The sequence below is a fragment of the Cryptomeria japonica genome, chromosome 3, assembly GCF_030272615.1.
Source record: "Cryptomeria japonica chromosome 3, Sugi_1.0, whole genome shotgun sequence".
Taxonomy (NCBI): domain Eukaryota; kingdom Viridiplantae; phylum Streptophyta; class Pinopsida; order Cupressales; family Cupressaceae; genus Cryptomeria; species Cryptomeria japonica.
The window spans coordinates 594,381,400-594,405,698 of record NC_081407.1 but is presented as its reverse complement, the minus strand read 5'-3'; the positions used below and the strand labels follow the sequence as shown (position 1 = coordinate 594,405,698).

Below are 24,299 nucleotides of genomic sequence, written 5' to 3'. Positions count from 1 at the left end.
AGTTTTCGGTGAGTTTTTCACAAAAACTTGGTGAGTCTTTGGCAAAAACTTGGCTGCATAAAAATAAGAGGCCCAAACATGTAAAAAAATATCTAATTTTTTATTTTCAAGAATATATACATGAAATATAATATTCAAGTAATAGAAAGGAAAAAGCTTATACTTTAGGTTATATTTCATGTATATAATGGCAGGATGTTTGAGAGTGGTTTCAGATATCTAGGAGTTATAATGCAAATTCTAGGTTTTAGAAGATCTTAAATTTTCAGACTTAGTCAAATTTCAGTAATTAGTAGGCTCCTATCAGCATTCTCTCGCTCTCTCTATCTCACTCACTTTATCTGCCCCGAATTTTAGACCTATCTATCTCCCTATCACTGTTCCTTTATCCCCTCTCTCTACCACTCTCCATCTCACTCACTTTATCTGCCCCGAATTTTAGACCTATCTATCTCCCTATCACTCTTCCTTTATCCCCTCTCTCTACCACTCTCTATCTCACTCTCTCCTCTCTCCCCCAAGATCTAGACCTATCTCTCTACCCCTCACTCTCTCACCCTCAAATCCCCGCGAGAGGTGCTACCCTCAACCTCATTTTTGTGAGGTGGAGGAGCCACATCAGACTCCTAGGACTAGACCCTCTAGTTCTATCTCTCCCTTGGTTTTCACTAGAGCTGGGAAGAGGAAGATGCAAATTGTTTTGATGTAGTATTTACTTTTATTTTTACAAAAACAATTGTTATTTCATTTTGTTTCAGTCTATCAGCCATTAACATTCCACAAGAGGATGCCATTTTGTTCCCAATTTGCATTTAAATTCAATCAAATATATCTAGACTCAATTTGTTTCTTTTGTGTACTCATTTATTGGCTCATTGGATGCATCTCCTCATTGAGTTTTGCAAAAAAAATGCATTTCTAATTAAATTTAAGCAATTTTTTAAGTTGCTGATTTTGCTTTTGGTGAGTAGTTCAACTATGGTGTAAACAGTAGATTATTGAAAAATGCACTAGTTTGTTTTTATTATATTAATATATTATGTTATAGACATCTGCCAATGATAATTTTCCATTGTAACACAAGCTTTTGAGCCATTATAGAACAAATAAAACCAATTTGAATTCAGAGCTTCAAGTTGATATGCCACCAAAATCAAATCCTATTTATGAATTGCAAAAAACAGTATGCATCATAGAAAATTTGTAAATTTGCAGCTATACTTAAATATGCATTCATTGCTCATTCACATCTGGTTTGCATACCTACAGGATGCTGCTACTTCTTTCCTTTAAATTCCTATTTTTCTTGGTCAAAATTAACTTGTGTACATCTTATATTGTTATTGTCATTTTGGAAATAATTTAAAAAATATAATGTGGGTCTGCAATTATAGCAATATAGACTTGGGGAGTCAATAATGTGCAGATTTATATTTGTTGTCTTGGGATGTGGTTAACAGGTTTTTTCATTTAAGTTGCGTGGAGCATACAACATGATGGCCAAGCTACCTCAGGAGCAGCTAGAGAGAGGAGTTATTTGCTCATCAGCTGGTAATCATGCTCAAGGAGTTGCGTTGGCAGCACAAAGACTCAACTGTGATGCAGTGATTGTGATGCCTTTGACAACTCCTGAAATCAAGGTTTGGTCATTAGATCACGCTATTGGACTTATGGCAAATCTCTGATATGTATGGTACAATATGCAAGATATTGATTTGTTTGAAAATGTTGACCAAATACAATGCCTATAGGGGATATAGATCTGTCTACCCCACAAAAATTTTGTCAAAATTTCACTTGAACAACAGCAGTGAAAATTCACTTATTCAATTCCTATTGAATCATCATGTCCAAGTTGTATTGTTCCATTGATGGAAGTTCATAAAAGTTGATGATCAAGCTTTTTGAGTCAACAATCGGTTTGTGTGTGCAATGTTTATCTTTACGAAATTTAAACTGACAAATCATTGTAATGCTCAGTGGAAATCAGTTGAGCGTCTTGGTGCAACAGTTGTTCTTTTTGGAGATTCATATGATGATGCTCAGCATTATGCCAAGAAACGCTGTGAGGAGGAGGGACGCACCTTTATTCCACCTTTTGATCATCCAGATGTCATTGCAGGCCAGGGAACTGTTGGAATGGAAATTATACGTCAACATCAGGGCCCATTACATGCTGTATTTGTGCCAGTTGGGGGAGGTGGCTTAATTGCTGGCATTGCTTCTTATATAAAGCAAGTCCGCCCTGAGGTTGGCTCTTCCTTCAACTTCTATATGTTGTGGCTTCTGTAAAAGTCTGTATGCAGATAGAAACATGATAGAGAACTTTCTTGTCTGTAGGTTCCTTAATATTTTGCTCCTTTAACATTCAGTGTCCAAGTTTATTCAGAGAAGAGGAGGGAGATGCAGAACGATATGTCATTTACACGGGTTGTTATGAATATTTTTGCAACTTCAGACACATCATCTATATGAAATGTGCAATATTCTTATTTCTGCTGCTTTTTGCAGTGTCTTGTTTGGTTCTTTTAGTTGTTCTCTATTCAAAGTCTTTCTTTCTTCTCACTTCAGGCAGGGATATTGTATATGTTTCCCTCAGTAATCTACTTTGAAGCAGGGAATTGAATTGTTTTGTTTGCATCTGCAATGTCTTAAAGTAGTTTCTGGAACTTTTTCTTTGGTATTTTTTCACCAGTTCTTTGCCTTACATTCCCTTTTAAGTTTTAACCTTTAGAGAAAGGCTTTGTTATATTTATTTGAGCTATTTTATACTTGTAACAATTCTTTGTTAATTTTTTTTAATGTGCTTGCATACGTTTTTCACACTTAATACTTGTTTCACATTACATACAATTTATTCAGGTAAGATATGCCAATATTCTTAGGACTTCTCTGAATCAATAGTTAACTAGTCATTTTTTTTCAAAGTGGAGTTCAAAGTTGCATGATTTCCATTTTGAGAATGACTTCTGGCTAACCATCATACTAATTTTCTAATTTTTGAAGTCAAGGAGCATTTAATCTTGTCAAGTCCCAATTCCTTTACTGATTAAGATCTTGAATATTTCAACTTTTTAAGCTAGAGAGTAATTGTAGATGTTGGTTGGATTCCACATGGCAAGAGAGATTTACCTGGTAACTTTTATTTCACTGATTAATGCTTTCATATCACACCAAGAAATTTCACTCCTCTATAGATTAGATGCTTCGTTGAGGTCTAGGGCATCTTACATGCTGCTTACAGTTGCTAAATTTTCTTTGACCTTCATCAAGAGGTAATTTAAACTGCAATAAGAGAAAGATGAAAAAGCTGTCTAGACATAGTTGTCTTACATTGGGTTAGACTTCATTGATATTTATTTTTGTTTTCAAATCTTATATACTGCTGACAATCGTTATATCTAATTTGATTATTTTGACTTAAACAATGAGTGTAGATGATTTAAACAACTACAAGAAATGGATGAAAAATTCTTGTAGACACGATTCCCTGAGATTGGGCTAGATTTCATTGTTACCTTTTTTTCTCCTTTCAAAAATATATTTTAAACCTTTTGTGCATCACTCTGGTACTGCAGTATTTTCAAGGCAATCATTCATTCACTAATTTCTCAAAATCCTATTTTATTGGGTTTCTTGGCATTTTTAATAGTTTTTCATTCTTAATTTTTTTTTTCAATAAAAGTGGATTTTTCCACTAAACTTTTTTATTAATATTTTTTATTTTTTACACAGGATTCAAAGAGCATACCGGAGGAAAGAACCTTGGGAAGAAAACCTCCGGTCACAGCTCATAAAATAAACCCTGGGAAGAAAACCTCCAGTCACAGCTCATAAAATAAACCTATAGTATCTAACAGATCAGTTTATACATCCCGCCCAAAACCACATACAAAATGCGGTCATAACACATATAATATCAGTTTTACATAGAGCCCATATGGCAATTTGCAAACCCATCGGATAATTTTCAAATGTAGACTCCACAACTGCTATCAATGGAAGAAGACAAAATTTTCCAAAGCCCTGTGCCAAATCCCATGAGCCAAAAACCTTCCTGCCAAAAAAGAAAGTATCAAAAAACCTTTGGAAAAACACTATTGTATCAAATACCATGAGATCGAACTCTCCTCCAGACAACGAACAAGAATACTTGAAATGAAAGGGGAAAGCGGGAATGATTATCATCATAAAATTTTACATCAACATTACTCAAGAAAATCACATAACTATTGCTGCAAACCTTCCCATACCCTAGAAGGAATTTCCTCAAAACCCACCTCTCGCTGATTAGCATTGCTATCAATGGCTAAATTTGCCAAATAATCCGCAATCTTATTAACTTCTCTGTAACAATGGGATAACAAAAATTATTCAAACAATTCCTTGAGGCAATATCTTTTATATCACTCTGCTTGTTTTTTTTTCCTTGATGAGTTTTGCATGTCTTCTTGAAGGAGGGGCCGTACAGTGTGTCTCTGAATACTAATTGCTGATATTCTCTCTTTGATATTTTAATCGAAGAGAGAAAAGTGTGAATGGGAATGTGTTTTAGACTTTGTTGCTGCATTGTTGCCTTATGATTTACATTTTCATTTTACCAACTTCCAATTTTTGCTATACCATATCATTGCCACATGGACTTAATATTACTAAATTTTTTAGTAGAATTTGTACCATGCTCTGTTGTGCCAATTCGTTCTACAGAATAATTAAGTGAAAACTATGACACTCTTTCACAGGTTCGTATAATTGGTGTGGAACCAGCAGATGCAAATGCCATGGCACTTTCTTTGCATCATGGAAAGAGAGTGATTCTGGAGCATGTTGGAGGCTTTGCAGATGGGGTTGCAGTAAAGGTTGTAGGAGAAGAAACATTCCGCTTGTGCAGGGAGTTGCTGGATGGAGTGGTTCTTGTTGGTCGTGATGCTATCTGTGCATCGATAAAGGTGAAGCAATTTAACAAATAAGGATTGCAATTTAGGTCTTCTCATTTGTCTTATTTATTACTTTTTTCAAGGACCATTAGACATCTTTCTTTTAAATACCTTGGTTTTCTTCATTTATGAAGACCTTTCTATTTTGATATGTAATAAAAGTGTAAATATCTAAATTACTTATAATTTTCTTACATCATTTCATCTACTCTTTTATGGACTGGTGTTTCTTGATTTTCCCTTGGCTCTCATGAATACTTTATCATCAATTCCTTCAAGGAGAATATTAAATATTATTTCCTCATCATACAATTTCTTGTTGAAATTTTTGGTCTCCTTCAGGACATGTTTGAAGAGAAAAGAAGTATTCTAGAGCCAGCTGGGGCTTTGGCTTTAGCTGGAGCAAAAGCATATTGCAAATATTATGGACTAAAGGATGAAACAGTAGTAGCCATAACAAGTGGAGCAAATATGAACTTTGGACGTCTGGGGCTTGTGACTGAACTTGCTGATGTTGGTGCTCAAAGGGAGGCTGTTCTTGCAACATTTCTTCCAGAGGAGCTTGGTAGTTTTAAGAAGTTTTGTCATTTGGTATGGAATCAAATTTTTGCTTTGAACAGCATATCATTCTAATGCCAGTCTCAAGTTTCGGGATAAATAAAATCATTCAGTCTACTAGAATTTATTTTTATTTTTATCAGGTTGGGTCAACAAATATCACTGAATTCAAGTATCGATGTGATCCAAACAAAGATGAAGCACTCGTCTTGTATAGGTAAGCCTTTCTCCCTTTCCTGCATTGTTTATCCCTATTACTTTTATCCATAGTTTCCTTTCATTTCTGTGCATTCCTGTGTAATTATCCAAGTGCAAGGAGACAACTATTTCTGTGTGAAAATGAAACACCATGCACATGACTATACATACTGCATAGAGTTTACTATTGGAGTCTGGTTTGTTTTAGTCTTTTGTGGGAATGATTATGCCAAGTTCGATGATCTAAATAAGCAATGCTAATAGTAACATTTATGTCAAGATCCAATGGTTTAATTAGTTGTCCATATAGGAAATTACTTATATTATGATTATTCTTTCCTGCAGTGTTGGTATTCATACAGATGTGGATCTCAAAGCCATGAAGGGTCGCATGACATCTTCTGGTTTCAAAACGATTGACCTCACAGACAATGACTTGGCTAAGGATCATCTCCGTCATCTTGTTAGTAACTAAATTACTATCTCACAATGCCATTTTGGGACTTTTCATAATTTTTTAGCCATAGTCACTACCACTAGTGTATTATAAAAATGTTGTGCCTAGATTACACAATAAAAATTCGAAATGCATTGGTCAATATATATCATGTGTAGAGAAGGATAATGATTTATATTATATTTACTTAAAATTTGGCTGCTTATATTGGATTAAGCATCATCATATGATATACAATATTTGCAGAAATTCCATTTGATATACTGAACCTGAGTCCACTAGGCAGTCTGCTGAGACTAAATATGCAGATGAAGTTATAGTTATGTTGAACAGACCAACTGGATGTGTTTGACCATCAGATACCATCGTTTGTATAAGAACTCAGAAGACAATAAGTACCGTGTGTGTTATTTATTTAAGAGATAAATTTGCCTCTAAACAAATTATCTTGAAGTAACTACCACAGTTTTCACATGATAAATGCTCAATTTCACATGCTTGACCAAAAGTTGGATAATAATTATAGAGTTTACGGTTTGCTTGAAAATTTGAAATGTATCGACAGTCAATGTATTGTTTTATGAATTAAATTTGCAATCTAACTCTAGTTTGCTAAAACCTTTCTTGAAATTTTATGTATCTGTACTGTACTGACAATCCAAACAGAACATAATCTATATTCTTGAAGTTTTTCTGAGCACGAGTAAGCAGGGCCATAATATTAAATATTGGATATTCTGTATATATTAATATTAAAAGCTTTCTGGTCAATGCAAAGGTTAGCAATTTGGTAACTGTATCTAGGGTCCACCAAAAAACTATAATACATCTAAAAATAGAATGAGGTATTTGCATTCTTTTTTTTTTAAAGGGTAAATGCTTTTGACCCAGAGCTATGAACCAGTGAGGTCACAAACAAGGGACCTCATCCCCAACATAATAGTCAACAATAACAATCCAATGGGGTTTGAAGTTTGAACCTTGGTGGAAAAAACAACGACACCATATTTAAACCATAAGAGCAAAAATCATTTGGAAAAAAAATCGGCAAAGCAAATACACCAAATAGTTGTGTAAATCTGAGATCAAATATTAGCTAAATCTATGAAGTAACTGAGATCAAAACTTAACAGACAACAGTCCAGCTACTGTTAGGAATTTAGTAAAAGTGGAAGCTATTTTGAAGTGATCCAAGAATTTCATTGTGATTGAAGTGAGGAGTTTTGTAGGGTTAATTGAATATTTTAGAAAGCTTATCAAATCATATTCCATAATTGCAATGTTTTATATCACAGCAGCAAAATTCGTTTAGGGAAAAAATCGGCAAACTAAAAGTATAAGATTTTTTGAAAAAATGGGTAAAAATTGTAGAAAAATAGACACAAACTACTTTTTCTTTAAAACTTAAGGGCATTTCCATAGCATAGAGATATAGAGAGAATAAAATCGAGTTTAACCCGTGAATTGTAAAAAATAGATTTTTGTTGTTTATATTCATATTGCTGATTACATAGGAAAATATTCAGTTATTTTTTAAAAGGGTAGTCACCAAATACACCAAACAGTTGTCTAAGTCTGAGATCAAAGATTAGCTAAGTCTATGAAGTAGCTGAGATCAAAATTTATCAGACAACGATCCAGCAATTGTTAGTAATTTAGTAAAAGTGGAAACCATTTTGAAGTGATCCAAGACTTTCATTGTGATTGAGGCAAGTAGTTTTCTAGGGGTAGTTCAATATTTGAGAAAGCTTATCAAATCATATTCCACAGTTGCAATACTTAACATTCCCTAATGGCAATTGGTAAGTCTTTTATATGGGGTAGAATTCAACAAAAGGCATTTGTTTAGTTGAAGTAAAAGATTAGCAAGCCACTAGTTTTGGCAATAACTAGCTTGCAACTAATATTTTAGGTAGAAACAAATTTTAATGATAATGTGTTGGAGGCTGTTTTATTACATGTAAGCTTATTTGTTGTCATTCAGATTTATTTTGTGGAGCACTTTGGATATATTGCTCACATAATGAATTATATGTCTTTGTTTGAGCAACAATTAACTATATCAATTATAAATTAAAAATCATATATCTATATCTATATATATTATATATGTCTTTGGACTTTTAGTGTCATGATAGAAGCACTCCGTTGGTGAGGTAGCCACCAAGGTTCAAACACCCGTTGAGCCATTGAGCTCGCATGCCTCTTGCCTTTACTGGGTCGTTGAGTTCGTGGGTTTGAACAAGTGAAGTGTGGGGAATCGCTTCGTGGGAAAGAGATCCTCTATAAGTGGTCTCTCTGGGATTAGACCATGCTAAAACCCGAGTTTCCTCCATCAAAAAAATATATTTATTATATATTATTTTAAAAATTAAATATGTACATTATAAATTTTACATTAATTTTAATTTATAGTTTATTATATAACTATTAATATATATTCATAGTCTATAATAGTTTAAATTTTAAAACTACTTTATAGTTCTAACTATAAACAATAGGGAGGTTCACTCCTTCCCCGTCAAAATGCCATCTATAATAGTGCATAATAGTATTAATTTTAAAGTTAGTGTACAATATTAATTATATACTTGTTCGTATCAGAATCCATGGGGCGGGGTGTGTAGAGAGCTTGAGTCATATTGAAGCCGAGATATAGAGCAGATTTGCTAGCTGCTTCAACACTATCTCATATGGCCCCCACGATTTAGGACCCTTTCAAATTCGGTTGATGACCGCCATTGCTCCTCCCACTCGTTTATTTAGGGATTTTCAGAGGTCAGAAAGAAAACTAAGGGACAAAATAACAAACCATTTCAACGTTGATTCCACATTGACTCTGATTCTGTCATAGATCGACCCTATTTTTGAGCAATTCAATAATTTTACGAGTTTTTCTAGGGTTTTGCAAGTTTTTAGAATGATTTTTTTCACTTTTTTTGGGTTTTTAACATGATTTAAATGCGAAAAATAATTGAAAATTGGGTCAATGATTGTCAACGTTTTTTTCATGAATTGGGATTTTTCCGGGGAATAAATCGGCTACTCTAGGATTTAGGATTAATTGGGTATAATCGTGATTTTTTGCAGACTATTGCTTCTTTGATTTAAACCATCACACTATGCCAATGCATTCTTGTTTTCTTTGGAATCTCCAATATTATTTTGACAAACGTCAAATGGAACAGTCATGTCTATGCTTTTATTATTAGAAAAAATTTGGAATGAACACCCATTGAAAGCTTTGAAATAAGGTTTGTTATAAAATAAAATTACATTAAATTATTGTTTCGCTGAGCATCAGATATGGCAAAATATTGCAAATAAATTCTGCCTAACATAATATGAAATAAGAAACAATTAGGAGAAACCATTTGGTATTTATTATTATCTTTTTTTTAGGCTTTTTTGGGTAACTAATTGAAATAAAAAATAGAAGATGATGGGAACTTTTGTAAGAAAAAAAAACATTTATGTTCTTGTATAAATTTATTATTAATAAAAAATGTAATTTTAATTTATTATTAATAAAAAATGTAATTTAAAGTTTTTAAAATGTAATAATGTAGTTGTAAATGTACTTGTGATAATCCTTGCATGTCTTCAATGACATTCTTCACCCAATTTAGTTTTCCTACATCCTCAAGGAATAGGTCAAGACATTGGGTAGCACAAAGGCTCAAAAATAACATTGAAAACCTTGCCTCTAGTTGTATAGCATTTCCCACATACATGGTTGCATTGTAATCAATATGTGGATGACATTTTTTAGTTCCATCTCTATCGTCACCTCATCCAACAAGTTGCAAGGTATCTACAACATTTATTTCACTGGATGCATCGATTGTCTTTTTAAAGAGTAACACTCCCCTTGAAGCCACTAAAAGGATGATGAGTATCTTATTCCTATCATCTATCCACTTGTCAGATAAAATGGTGCGGTCTTTTCTTTTCCTAGTTGATGTGTTTTGGGCCTCTTCTTGCAATAGTAGGGCACTCAAATCATGATGACTTGGTGCCTTGAACCCCTTAATTTCCATGGTCAATATAAGGACTCAAATCAATATTAAATGGAATATTCTTATAATATCAAATTTTCATACATGCCAACTTAGCCTCTTATTGCGATTCCCTATTCCATGTAGTACCTTCCAGCAAAGGTTGCACATTATGAATTTTATCAGAAATTAAAAGGTTAGAACTATTGCTGCTCACACTGCCCAATCCTTGTATCCATGTTCCAATGGAAGAAGAAGAATCCCCTATATCTCCCTTTAACCTTGTAAAACTAAAAACTGGGGTTGGGGCTGTGTTGACGTGTATTTTGTACACAATCATACACAGAATAAAATACCCAAGGGTACCTTATCCTCTCTTGAATAAAGTCTCTGATTGCTGAAGATGTCGCAAAAAGGATCAATCAGGGTGACTCCAATGTTCTTTTATGTAGGGTCTCTACGTGTGGATAAGCTCTTTGTGGTATGATGTGATTTGCTGGAATCACAAGGGGACTTACATTTGATGCCTGAACTTCTGATTTGCTTTGAATATTGCTGGAACACAGGCTCTTACTAGCTTAGATTTGAAAAAAGGAAAAAAGATGAGGGCGAGGAAAGGATCTAATCCTAACACTAAGAATGTAAGAGCAATGAATGATCTTTGATGAAATTCTAACTAAGTCTTGTTTTGACATCATAGGAACATCTCCACAAGGTTAGTGCGATCTTCGAAGGAAAGCTTTATGATGTTCAAATCATCACTGCAGGCATAGACACCATCAGGTTGATGCATATCGATGAAGAAGCGACAATTGAAGTTAAGCTTAGGCTGAATGATTCCAGTTGACTACGCAAGGCAAGTCTGCAATCAACAAACTGCTAGTAGTATGGATATACGAATTTCACCATCAATCAAGCACATTTCTTCCACTCATCTAATCATAAAATCAAACATGAGAAGTATAAAGACCATGCAAATTGTCGAATCGACCCATAAATTTCACCATTTCTTCAATGAAGTTACAAGTCTTTTACAACATCTTGGCAACAATCTTTGCCTTCTCTCTCTACTCTACTCTAATTGCTATTCTAATACTTCCAACTGCTTCTAACTATACTCTAACTCTAACTATTCTTTACAAAATGAAATGCCAGGGCTTATATAGTGCCCCCAATACAATTCGATGGCTTAGATCAATTCGAGATCAATGGCCAAGATTTTACAATGAAAACCCTAATTAGGGTTTGTTACAACCATTACATAACATTTAATGCTCGACCAATAATAAAATTGCATTGCTTGGACACATGTCCTCTCTGGAAAAATCGACCAATGGATAGCCGGGGTAGGTACATTGGAGTTTGTGCCACCTTCCATGAGTTAGGTACATTGAATCTGGAAATGCTGAGGTGGACCACACTGACTGGATGAGCGATGACTGGGATGCCACCTTGTCTGACACTTGTAACTTGGTAGATATTCAACTTAATGTTGTTGAGAAGCTAGCTTTAATTAATTCATCTGGAACTATTTGCTTCCTCAACGAACCCTTGTTCTAACTTCTTGTGTCCTTGATTTGCAGGATGATGATGTACCTCGCCTTGGAATGCTGGATTGGAAGAGGTCTCCCTTGATGACGTTAGTCCAAAGAAGGCCGTCCTTGTCGATGCTAGGCTGGATCGAAGAAGGTCGTCCTTGTCCTCGCTTGATCGTCCATGTCCTTGCTTGATCGTCCTTGATGAGAGCTTTCCGACTTGTAGATCCTTCGAGTTTGGGAGTCGCCATCTTGATACCTACAGAACATTTCAAAATTAGTAACATGTTTTGCAACGTGGAAATATAGACTAGAAAAAGGATTTAAGTTTTAAATTAGGAAACCTCATGATAAATCTTTGAATTATCATTTCCTAAATTTAGCTAAGCCACTTGAAATTGAAAATTGAAAATTCAAAATTGAGACTAGGAGAATCTCGCCATACCTCCACTTGAGAACTAAATCTAAGAAAAGATGCAAAAGTAAGCAAGTTTGCTAGGCAAAATGTGGATCGAAGTCCTCAAAATGTGCTTCTTTTATCAACTTCACCACCTCTAGCCTTCAACGCTTTGAGGAAAATTCGCTCCCTCTTTAGTCTTCAACTAAATTCGCTCCTCCTTAGACCAGATTTCGCACCTTGTTGCTCTTCTCCAAATCGCACTTGTGTGAGTGGATGAATGATGGATTAGAATCGCTAAACACACCTCCACTATATAGGCGCTTACCTCTTCAATCTCCCCTGGGCCGACTTTTGGAAATAAGGCAAAATAAAAACAATTTTTAAATAAAAATCAAAGCCGACTTTTTTTAAAATATGGAAAATAAAACCCAAGCGCCCCAATTTATTTATTTAAAATAATAATTAATTAATTTAATGCCTTCGTATTTAATAGTTTCGATTTAAAAGACAAAATTAATTAATTAAATGTCTTGTGCGCACTTATTAAATGCCCATTTTATCGAAATTTAGCATTTGAAATAATTTGAAAATGATGTTAGCGCCAAAACATGGGAGATGTAAGGGGTACAAACCACATCGCTCTGGTCCCTGGGAGAGGGACAGGAGCGATCTAGCATTTTGCTCCTTGGTCTTTGCCTCCTTAATCACTAATTTATATCACAAGGCAAGTAACAACTTTATTCTTTCATTCCACGCATACTTACTTGTCCTTTACAAAGCAAATTTGATATTTGAGTGAATATCGCCCTGGTCCCTTGGTGAGGGACAGGAGCGAACTTGACATTCTAGCTCAAATTTGTCATCTTTTAACCTTAACTCCTTGTTCATCACCTTTCAAATGACATTTTCAACCTTGTGTAACTTTGCTTTGATGTGATCTTTGGAAGAAAATGATTGATTTTATGAATATCGCCCTGGTCCTTGACTGAAGGACAGGAGCGAACTTTAGTCTTTGGCATAAACATTTGATCGGATGAACTTCCAATTGCCTTCAAAGTGTAAAATAGTGTTCCTTACTCCTTTTTGAACATTTGAAATGGAAGTGGCACCTCAAAATTAAGCATACTTAGACGTTTCGCTCTGGTCCCTTGGAGAGGGACAGGAGCGAACTTGACCATTCCCATCACTTTTCGCGGTCCTTGCAACTTTGTTCTTCTTCGAAGCGCTCTAAACATCATTGCCCCCTTGTACCTTGGCCTGGATTTATTAAAATTCGAAGGGGAAGGCTAAATAACCAAGATTTCGCCCTGGTCCTTGACTGAAGGACAGGAGCGAACTTTCATTTGTAAGCTCATTTGCGCTTTGCCAACCTTCAAATTTGTCTTCAACAGATTCATTATGCTCCCCTTCACTTATCTTTGACATGAAACTTGCTTTAACTTGGTGGGAACTTTGTTTTAGGAGGAAATCGCTCTGGTCCCTGGGAGACGGACGGGAGCTATCATTAAAACTCGCCCTGGTCCCTGGCAGAGGGACAGGAGCGATTTTGCTTCTAGGGCCAATTTTCTTCATTGTGGCGTACTTAAGTTATATTCAACGGGCAAAACATACTTCCCTTGACCTCCTCAAATCGCGAAACCACTTAAATCTTGCAAGGATAATGCGAAATTGGAATTCAAGCTCCGGTCCTTCAGTGAGGGACAGGAGCGATTTTTTCTCTTAGGGCCAAATCTTTTTACTTTTCACTTCAAATTTCCTTCGCGGAGGAAAATATCATCTCTTTACACGCCATGAATAAAAGTTCGAGTCCAAACAAGGTCTAAAAATGTGTATATGAATAAAATCGCTGTGGTCCCTTGGTGAGGGACAGGAGCGAATTTACCTTTCTAGACAAATACTCCATCATTTCATCGTCCTTAATCAAGTCTGGATGCTCTATCACGTTCATTTTGTCCTCCATCATGCCTTTGATGTCCCAATTTGTCCAAACAAGGTCAGGAATGACTCCACTAAGCTTTTTCGCTCTGGACCCTTGGTGAGGGACATGAGCGATTCGCCTTGGACCCTTGGAGAGGGACAGGAACGTTTTTCGTTCTGGATCCTCAGTGAAGGTCAGGAGTGAATTTTGACTTTTCGAACTCTCTATCAGGACAATTTTAATGGAATATAACATTTAAGTATAACACTTTAAGTTATATTCCATATATACTTTCAGGATGTTTGAGAGTGGTTTCAGACCTCCAGGAGTTATATTGCAAAATCTAGTTTTTTGAGGTTTTTCAGTTTCCAGACTTAGTCAAATTTCAGGATCAGGACATTCCAGACTTAGCCAAATTTCAGGATCAGGACTTTCAGACTTAGCCAAATTTTCAGGACCTGCTATCCTATTGATCTCCCCGACAACACTCAAAATGCAAAGGCTAACTAACAAAACCCTAAAAGACCAAAAAACAAACCCTAAAAAGCAAAAAAAAGCACCCCATTTGCAATGGGGCGATGTGTGAAATGGTCACAACAGGCTGCCATTGCTTTAGCTTTCAATTTTTTCTTTGCTTTCCTATGCTTAAATACTATAAGGGAGCGCTTTCATCTTCTTCTCAACCTTTGGACTAACTTCTATATATGGCATTATATCTCAGCAAGGGACCTTTGGGAGGTGCTATTTGAGGTGATTTATGCCTCCTCTCATATCGTTAGTGCAAAAGTTACAAATAACCACTCCTTTAGTTGGACCCTTGGTCTCATGTTTCCAACAAATATTTCTAGGTTTGCCACCGATTCTCCTATTTGCGAAAGCCATTTTCTTTTCATAAAAATGAATATGAACCTTAGTAAAATTGAGAGAATAGAAATATCATTAATAACCTAGTAAGTACTTAGAATTAAAAAAACTTTAGTGGAAAAAATATAGGCAAAATGCATTTAAAAGTCTAAATGCTATATTGATGCAATGCATGAAAGACAAAATAATGGATAACATTCAAGAATGTTGGGTATAATGTTTGCATATGTATGTGTTCTTTATATTTAAGGTCTTCTCCCCTTAAAAGTTTGTCTTGAAGAAATTTTGAAATCAGTGATAATCATTTTGGTGGTAGTGAATTAGAGTTATATATACCTTTTTTTGGGGACATAACTAATGATGGTTAGATTCTATTATTTAAAAATGTTGAAATTTACTTTTAGAGTCATTTAGATGTCTCAAAGAGATGAAAGTTGAGCTGTAATAGTGTTGTGACGTATTCACACATCTCCCCATTGCAAATGGGGACCCCTACTTTTTTTTGCTTTCTAGGGTTTGTTTCTAGGTCTTTTAGGGTTTTGTCTATTAGCCTTTGCATGCTGAGTGTTGCCAGAGGGATCACTAAGATAGCAGGCTTTGTTTTAGCTAAAGGTGAGTCAGTGGATGCTCCAGGTTAGGGTCATCTTTGAAAGTCTTCCTTAGGACAAAGTTTTGCTCTTGTTGCTAATTGGGTCTTGTTTGAGTTTGAGGAGGTCAATGAAGCTTGGTGAGTGAATATCATCTTTGAAGGTTTGAGTTAGGTCAAATTGGTGAGTGATGAAGTCTGAAATCTCATCTCGATCTTCAAATGTCCTAAAATTTGGCTGTCTGGAATGTCATCCTGATCCTGAAATTTGACTAAGTCTGGAAAATTGAAGAATCCTCCAAAAACTAGATTTTGCATTATAACTCCTGGAGGTCCGAAACCACTCTCAAACATCCTGACAGTATATATGGAATATTAAAGTATAAGAAAGAAGAAAGATATAAGGAAATGTCACTTATACTCAAATGTTATATTCCATAAATGAATCCTAACAGAGAGGCTAAAATGTCAAATTTCGCTCTTGACCCTTCCAAAGGGTCCAAAGCGAAATTTCACAAAGGACCTAAATTCTTCACCTAAATCATTGAATGGTTGAGCAAATTTGCAAGGATATGGAAGGAAATGGATCTAGGATCAAGTCTAAGACAAAGTCAAGTCAGTTTGAAGGTGAATTGAGCCTAAAATAGGAATTTCGCTCCTAACCCTTCCAAAGGGTCCAAAGCGAATTCCTCTATAAGACACTCTACATTGCCCAAAGTCATGAACTAGCTCATTCTCGGGCATTTGTGAAGGCAAAACACTTATTTGGAGTGAAGAAATATGAAAATGAAGTCAGGATTTGAGCCCAAGGAGGAAGTTTGCTCCTGACCCTTCCAAAGGGTCCAGAGCGAAATTCATATAAAACCCTATTTTTCACAAAATCTTGAGCTATGTGTCAGCTTAAAGAGCAAATTTGCATGGTCATGATGGAAGGAAGCCTAACAAAGTGTGTCCAAGGCATGAAAAGGAGAAAGGAAGTAAGAAATTAGCTCAAAATGAGAATTTTGCTCCTGACCCTTCCAAAGGGTCCAGAGCGAAATCCTCATTTGACCCTCAATTTTGGCCTAAGGCATTGAAAATGAAGATTTTTGAGCCAAGTGGATGGCAAGTGGACTTGAATATGGCGAGAGGAGGGTGAGTTTGATCAATTTTGAAGATGGATTGGATGAAAGAGGTGAGAAATCAATCAAGAATGTGAATTTCGCTCCTGACCCTTCCAAAGGGTCCAGAGCGAAATTCTTAGAAGACACCTTTTTCTTCCTTGTTTGCACTGAAAGTCTTGTTCTTTGGGCATGGTGGGGGTAGGTTGATATGTTCTTGCCTTAGGAAGTGATTGAAAGTGTTGAGAAGTGAGGATCTTGTCCAAGATTGTGAATTTCGCTTCTGACCCTTCCAAAGGGTCCAGAGCGAAATTCTTCATAAGCCTCATTTGCCTCCTTGTTTAGACTACCAACCTTGTTCCTTGGACGTATTTGGAAGGGAAATGACATGTCTTTGCCTTTTGAAGTGATAGAATGTGAAGAAGTGAAGGATTTTGGCCTAAAACTAGAATTTCGCTCTTGACCCTTCCAAAGGGTCCAGAGCGAAATTCCTAAAATCTATCTTTTCCTCTCAATTTTGTGTTTAGCCAAGTGTGGATCAAGATTGAAGAGGTCCTTAGGCATGGTTTTGAGTTGCTTATGATCACCAAATGTGAAGGAATTGAGCTAAAACTAGAATTTCACTCTCGACCCTTCCAAAGGGTTCAAAGCGAAATTCTTGAAGGACACCTATTTTCCCTTGGAGATGGTCAAATCCTTGATTTTTATGGCATAGATAGGTGTGGAGTAACGTGTCCTTGCCTTTTGAGGTGGTTTGGAGTTGACAGAATGAATAAATGGGCTCAAAACTAGAATTTCGCTCCTGACCCTTCCAAAGGGTCCAGAGCGAAATTCCCAAAAACCCTCTTTTCCTTCTATTTTTGTGTCAAGCTAAGTGTGGATCAAGGTAGATTGAGCTTGGAAGGACCCCTAGGCATGCCTTTGAATTGATTGTGGCCACCAATGATCAAGATTTTGAGCTTAATCAAGAATTTCGCTCCTGACCCTTCCAAAGGGTCCAGAGCGAAATCCTAAATAGGTCCTATCCCTGGCCATGATTTTTAGCGAAATTCTCCTTTCTGGCCATTTTGAGGGTCAAGTAAGTGTTGCATGCATGGGAGAGGGATCCAAAGATGAGAGTCCAAGTATAGAGAGTGAAAAGGATAGACCTTGGTGAAGGAAAACAAGCAAGTCAAGAATTTCGCTCTTGACCCTTCCAAAGGGTCCAGAGCGAAATTCTCAATTTCACCTAATTTTCTCATGATGAAGGTCAAGGTATGGATTCCTAAGCCTAGATGGGGAGAAGGCTAGCGTGTGATTGTCTTAGGGGGCATTTTGGAGTAGAAAAATGATAGAATTTGAGCCTAATCAAGAATTTCACTCTTGACCCTTCCAAAGGGTCCAAAGCGAAATCCTCTTTTTTGGTCTTTTTGGAGGTCAAATCAATGATGTCTTCAGGAGAAAGCGATTCAAAGGTCAAGAGAAGTTCAAGGCAAGGAGATGAGGTCTAAATTGAGCAAAATAGCAAATTTCGCTCCTGACCCTTCCAAAGGGTCCTGAGCAAAATTCTTATAGGGCCTGTCCCTGGGAAGGATTCTAAGGCAAATTCTATCTCGATGCCTTCTTGTTAATAATTTAAGGTAAGAAATGCTATGAACAGGATAAACATATCATGTGTACTTGATCGTCTTTTGGTTTGTTTTGCAGATGGGAGGAGACTAGGCCAGGACAAGGACGACCTATTCCAACCCATCATCATCAAGGACATTCCAAAGGCATAAAGGTGGACTCAAGGTGTTTTGAAACGTTGGAAAACTACAGGTGTTCAAGAAGTTGCCAGCCATCTCCAAAACCTTCACTTCGCCACACTAAGGATCCATATGATGACAAAGAAGAATGACCTTACCAACACTTCAAGGCGAGGTATGCTACTAGAGAAAGAAGACTTGACAATAAGGAAGCCTCATCAAGCACATGGGAATCAAGGAGATATATCATTCATCACATCAAGGACAAAGGAGGATCAACCAAGACACAAACGTCAGACAAGGTGGCATCCCAGTCACAGCTCCTCCAGTCGGATTGGTCCACCTCAGCATGTCCAGATTCAATGTACCTCATTTATTGGGGATGACACAAACTTTGAGGCACCTACCCCTGTTTCCTATTGGTTCTCAAATATTGAATGTAATTTTCTCATTGGCTAGGGAAGTTTGTTATAACAAACCCTAATTAGGGTTTCTATCTTGTAATCTTAGCCATTGATTCTAAGTCAATCAGAGCCATCAATTTGTAAAGGGCTCTCTATATAAAGCCCTGGCTCCTCATTTGTAAAGGTTAATAGATAATAGGCAGAGAATAGGAAATAGTTAGAGAGATAGTCAATAATTAGTAGCTCAATAGTAGATAGCATTTTAGAGTAGAGTAGAAAGAGAAGACAAAGATTGTTGCCAAGAGATTGTTGCAAAAGACACGTAAACTTCATTGAAGGAATGGTGAATTCTATGTGTTGATTCTACAATTTGCATGGTCTCTATACTTCTGAAATTTAATTTTATGTTATTAGATGAATGGAAGAAATTTGTATGATCAATGGTGAAATTTGTATATCCATACTACTAGCGGTTTGTTGATTGCAAACTTGCCTTGCGTAGTCAACTGGAATCATTCAGCTTAAGCTTAACTTCAATTATCGCTTCTTCATTGATATGCATCAACCTGACAGTGTCTATGCTTGTAGCGGTGATTTGAACATCATAAAACTTTCCTTAGAAGATCGCACTAACCTTGTGGAGATGATCCTAGCATGTCAAAGCAAGACTTAGTTAAAGTTTCATCAAAGGTCATCCATTGCTCCTACATTCTTAGTGTTAGAATTAGATCCTTCTCCAACCTTTATCCTTTTCCCTTTTTAAAAAAAATCAAGGACCAACAAAATCTCATGTTCCAGTGATATCCAAAGCAAATCAGATGCTCAGGTAGTCAAATGTAAGTCCCCTTGTGATTCCAGCAAAATCACATCATACCGCAAGAGCTTATCCACAAGTAGAGATCCTACATATCAGAACCTTGGAGTTACTCCGATTGATCCTTCGGTGAGATCTTCAGCAGTCGGGAAACTTTGTTCAAGAGAGGATAAGATACCTTGGTATTTTATTCTGTGTTCGCATGTGCATAAAAAACACATCAACAAATAGTCATTGAATATTACATATTATAATTAAATAATGCAATATTGAATAGATGAAACCCACATGGCTCAAAATTGCTTTTTAAACCTAAAAATTTAAATGTAAACGGTGAGAACTTTTTTAAATTTTTAGTCATTGTATTTGAAATCTAAATCAAACTTTTTATAGTAGTCCTTAGGTGTAATATCCCTACAGATATCTTGCCAAAATTGTCACTTTTCCCTTCTCAGTAATATTGTCAAACAATTTTCTTATTCTGACTTTGTATGTTGATTTCAGTGTTTGTAAGAATGGTCAGGAAGTTTATAGCAGTGCTTATTACAACTATTTGAGACGTGAAAAAAACCCAGTGGTTAGATATGGGGTTCTTATTGTAGTTGGAAATTTGGAATGAAGTTGTGTTCATTGGTAGAACATTAAATTCTGTGCATGGCTGTATGAATTATGAAATACTGCAAGTATTGGAGGCAATCTAATATTCTATTCTGACAAGGAAAAAGTAAATTCTATATGTTGTTCTAAATTCTTGTGTCACTCCTCAAGAATGAGAAATGGAGAGCTGCTTAGTAACGACAGCATTATGACTATGTGTCCAATTGTGGAAGGATGATGACCCAAGGGAGTATGTAACAATGTCGAGCAATTTGCATATGGAGGTAAATGTTCTATGAGCAATTGTTGAGAATGGGGGGTGAGTGGGGCGTGCAGCACAATGCTGAATCATGAACAGCAATGGTTATGATGGGTATGGCATTATTGTGTAAATTGATTATATTGCAGCAGCTTATATATTTATATGGCATTATTGTGTAAATTTTGGAGGAAACTAGTGTTTCTTTCCTGTGATCTCTAGAGTTCCTTTAATTAGTGAGGTAAACACCCTCTGGGTTTTCAATTGCCTGTAAATCTGGCGTCTTCATTCGAATTGTGACACTTACGCATGCTATTAGCGCATTATTTGTATAGATCTGATGAATGTTTTAGGCTTCTGTATGGAGTCTAAGAATGCCCTGCTAATTTTCTGCCTTGGCGCTTGATTTTGTACTTTAAGTTCATTGGCTCTTGTATTTGTGCCTTTCCTTTCCAAATAAGCTCTAGGTCTTGCATATCCCTAATAGAGCACTGAGGCAGACACAAAGTGACCAGCTTTCAATCTTATCAATTTGGCAAGGAGCCTCCAAAAAGATTGATTAGAGAACAAAATGGAAAGATGGCAAAAATGGATTACTTGGTCTTCCCAAAACAATTGCAATCAGAAAAATGAACTCTTTTTTCCTGCCAAATATTAGGAATTATTATTCTTAATTTTGAAATAAAATGTAAGAAACAATTGAGATGATACCCAAGTGATGATCAAAATATTTGTTATTATTAAGAGATCTCAGTAACAAATGCCAACTAAGAACTCCGTTCAGTGTTCCAACTAGAGGAAATGAGTAGATGTTCCAAAACTATCATAAAACTGACTAATTGTCAAATGTTATACCGAATTTTAAGATGTAAAGTGTTGGTATGTGCTGTTAGGCATTTTAATGTCATATCATCATCTATAAAGAATATTAAATCCTTGAGTAAATACTACATAGTTACTTCCAATCTAGGTGATCATGTCATATTGGGTACAATGCATGTGTTGTTTTTTGTCTTTTTAAATGCTTTATTTGATGTTCACAGGTGGCAGAAGTTTTTTGTCAATGTTTGTCAAACTTGGGACATTGCATTCAACGACTATGTTTTCATTCTATAATGTGCCTTGCAATGACAGGTTTTCATACGTTTTTTTAACATATTGACAATTGTTGATGAATTATTGTGCAGATGGGAGGTCGTGCAGCTGTGGAAAATGAACTTATTTGCAGATTTGTCTTTCCTGAAAGGCCTGGTGCATTGATGAAGTTTTTAGACACATTTAGTCCACGTTGGAATATAAGCCTATTCCACTACCGCGCTCAGGTGAATAAAATGTGTTCCACATGAGCTTTAAATTTTAATTTAAAGGCACGAATCCTGTAAAACACTGGACATGCATATCAAAATGTAGTCCGCAGGTTTTCAATATTTATGTGAGTCTAAAGTTGTTCAATCTTATCTAAAATTCACACGGTTTATTGTCTGTGCAGGGTGAGATGGGTGCAAATGTATTGGTTGGTATGCAAGTTCCAGCTGAAGACACACAAGAATTTTCAGCCCGAGCTTGTAGTCTTGGATATGAATATGAGGATGAAAGACACAATGAAGCCTTAAAACTGCTGCTCACTAAGCTAGCCTAAATGGCCTCCATTATAATAAAGATTATTAGACATCTCCAAACCAGACAAGAAAAATCTTACAAATTGACCCATTGTTGCTCGCCGATCCATGTTTCAAATGTCAAAGGAAACATTATTTAAGTGGTGTATGAGTTAAATGACAGATTAAATAGGTGCATAGATAAAGGTTCAGGATAACGAAACCATTGTGGTGAACACAATCTTTAAATCTTCCAGTGTTCATGAGAAATATTACATCTTGTATATCGTCTTATAACAGGTGCTTTGGGGGATCAAAATATTCATCTTAATTGAGGACTCATTTTTCCTATCCACTTCATATTTTCAACTGTAGTTTGTGCTTTGATAATTGTTTTAAAGGCATAATATACTCTACAAATTCTGGGCGTGTGGGAAAGAGTTGTTACTTCATATTATATAAGTTCAGTTGATGGTTTTTTGCATTGGTGGTGCAGTCAAGGAGAGGGCACCCACTGAAGGGCAGCCTATTCCTCACAGCCACACACACAATCACTTGCAGCCACTAGATCAATCAGATATGACAAGAACATGCAACCATTATTGGGCCCTACTCTAACGGGAGCCATAACAACAAACATTATCTTTATTAATTAAAATCAGATCACCTATTTGTCTCGTAGGCACACAGTCTAGTAACAGGGATTTGAACAATTCTCTTTTTGACCTCACAGTCAAACATGGCTTCTGTGCTATTGATCTCTGGTTTTAGAATTCAATCGCTTTATCTTAGCTAACAATTAACTTGATTTGTGTAGCTTGGCGTTCCTTGGGGGAAGACAAAGCATTGAAACTACTCACTGCAGGATTTTATGTTGCTTTGATTTCTAGATTAGCTCAAACTTCAATTTCTTTTAAGGGTACTGAACTTTATATGCTGTGTCTAGTGAACTCATGCTTGGGGATCAAAAGCACCTTTTTCTTCACGCATTTGTTCTTATTAAAAGGTGTGCTAGTTCTTATTAAAAGGTGTGCTAGTTGTGTATGCTCCCCTTTGCTACGTGGAAGCCTAAGGATATATATATATATATATAATCTTTCTTTTTTCTAATTTTAGTAAGGAGACTTGCTTTGGGATTGCAAGGTAAAGTATCATGCCCAAAGTTACCCAACATGTACCTTCCCCAAGTAAGGTGGAAATCTTTTGGGCTAAATACTTATAAGCCTCCAAAGTAAGGGGAAACGTGAGCCTCTGAGCCATTGAACCCTTAGCTACCGTATCTTGAGAGTGGAACGTGCGTGCACAATCTTACGGTATTTTATGGGGTGGCCTTATATAATTGGAGATATATTCATATGAATAATTTAGGTTGTTAATGTGCTTGGAGTGTCTTTATCGTGAAATACCAATGAAGCCATTTAACCCCTTTTACCTTAAAAATTATCAAACGGTCGTTGTGTTTTCTTATATGATCTCTTGCCAAAGGAGAGATTGACTGAAACTTGCAGAAATTCACATTTGATAGAGAACATTGTGCTTTTGAATATTTGCAAATCGTTTGAGACATTTCCCTACGCTTCTAAACCAAATTGTTGTGCTTTTGCTTTGTGCAACTCCAATTTTGACCTCCTTTATTGTGCTTATGCTTTGTAGGGTTGTGTTGTTGCTACGTACTGTTGTGCATCTGAAATTAAGAATTGTGCTATTGAGACTATATTGTAATCGAAACATCGACTTAGTGTTTTGCCTAGAAAATTATACAAAATCACTCATCTACCTTGTTGAGACACTTCCCAATACCTTTTGAGACATTCTAAAACAGCCCACTTAGGGTTTTGACCTACTTTTTTGAATCATTGATTGATACATCATCAAATTTGCAAATCTGTCGCAAACCCGCGATTCTGATCATCATCCCACACTTTTGATTATAATTCTACGTTATTGACTATAATACGACACTATTGTCACTAACCACTGCACTTTCTGTGCTCCGTTCTTGTGCTTTTGACCTTTGTCATTGTGTGCTTTTGATTGTTATTGTTCCGTCTATGCCTGTCAAAATATTCTTGAGATTCTGTTACACATGAAACAGACTTGAGACCCACTTCATCTACCCACCATCTTTTAGCAAAAGCTTTCCATCCATCATCATCACATCACACCAAATTGGACTTAGTACAGTTTTCCTTTTTCTTTAGATTATACTTGGACGATAATATCTTCCATTAAACAAACCGGCACTTAGTATCAACAATATCATCCAAAACAATCAAGATATTCACAAAGTGTCATCAAGATCTTGTATCTTTTGGCAATGGCTATGCAGCGGACAGAATGGCCCGCCCC

At 36.1% G+C, this 24,299-nt stretch overlaps 1 protein-coding gene across 2 annotated transcripts in view; it reads left to right on the top strand.

Annotated features, from left to right (window-relative positions):
* Nucleotides 1-22,305, top strand: part of LOC131078624 (threonine dehydratase 1 biosynthetic, chloroplastic) — a 60,044-nt gene extending 37,739 nt beyond the window's left edge. For both annotated transcript variants that reach the window (XM_058016372.2, XM_058016371.2), the window contains exons 2-9: nt 1,461-1,640; nt 1,981-2,250; nt 4,743-4,949; nt 5,280-5,528; nt 5,639-5,712; nt 6,039-6,156; nt 21,540-21,674; nt 21,842-22,305. In XM_058016372.2, coding sequence (XP_057872355.1) covers nt 1,461-1,640; nt 1,981-2,250; nt 4,743-4,949; nt 5,280-5,528; nt 5,639-5,712; nt 6,039-6,156; nt 21,540-21,674; nt 21,842-21,991 — 1,383 coding nt within the window. In that variant the 3' untranslated portion in view covers nt 21,992-22,305. The remainder of the gene's footprint in view (nt 1-1,460; nt 1,641-1,980; nt 2,251-4,742; nt 4,950-5,279; nt 5,529-5,638; nt 5,713-6,038; nt 6,157-21,539; nt 21,675-21,841) is intronic.
* The last annotated feature ends 1,994 nt before the right edge of the window (nt 22,306-24,299 follow it).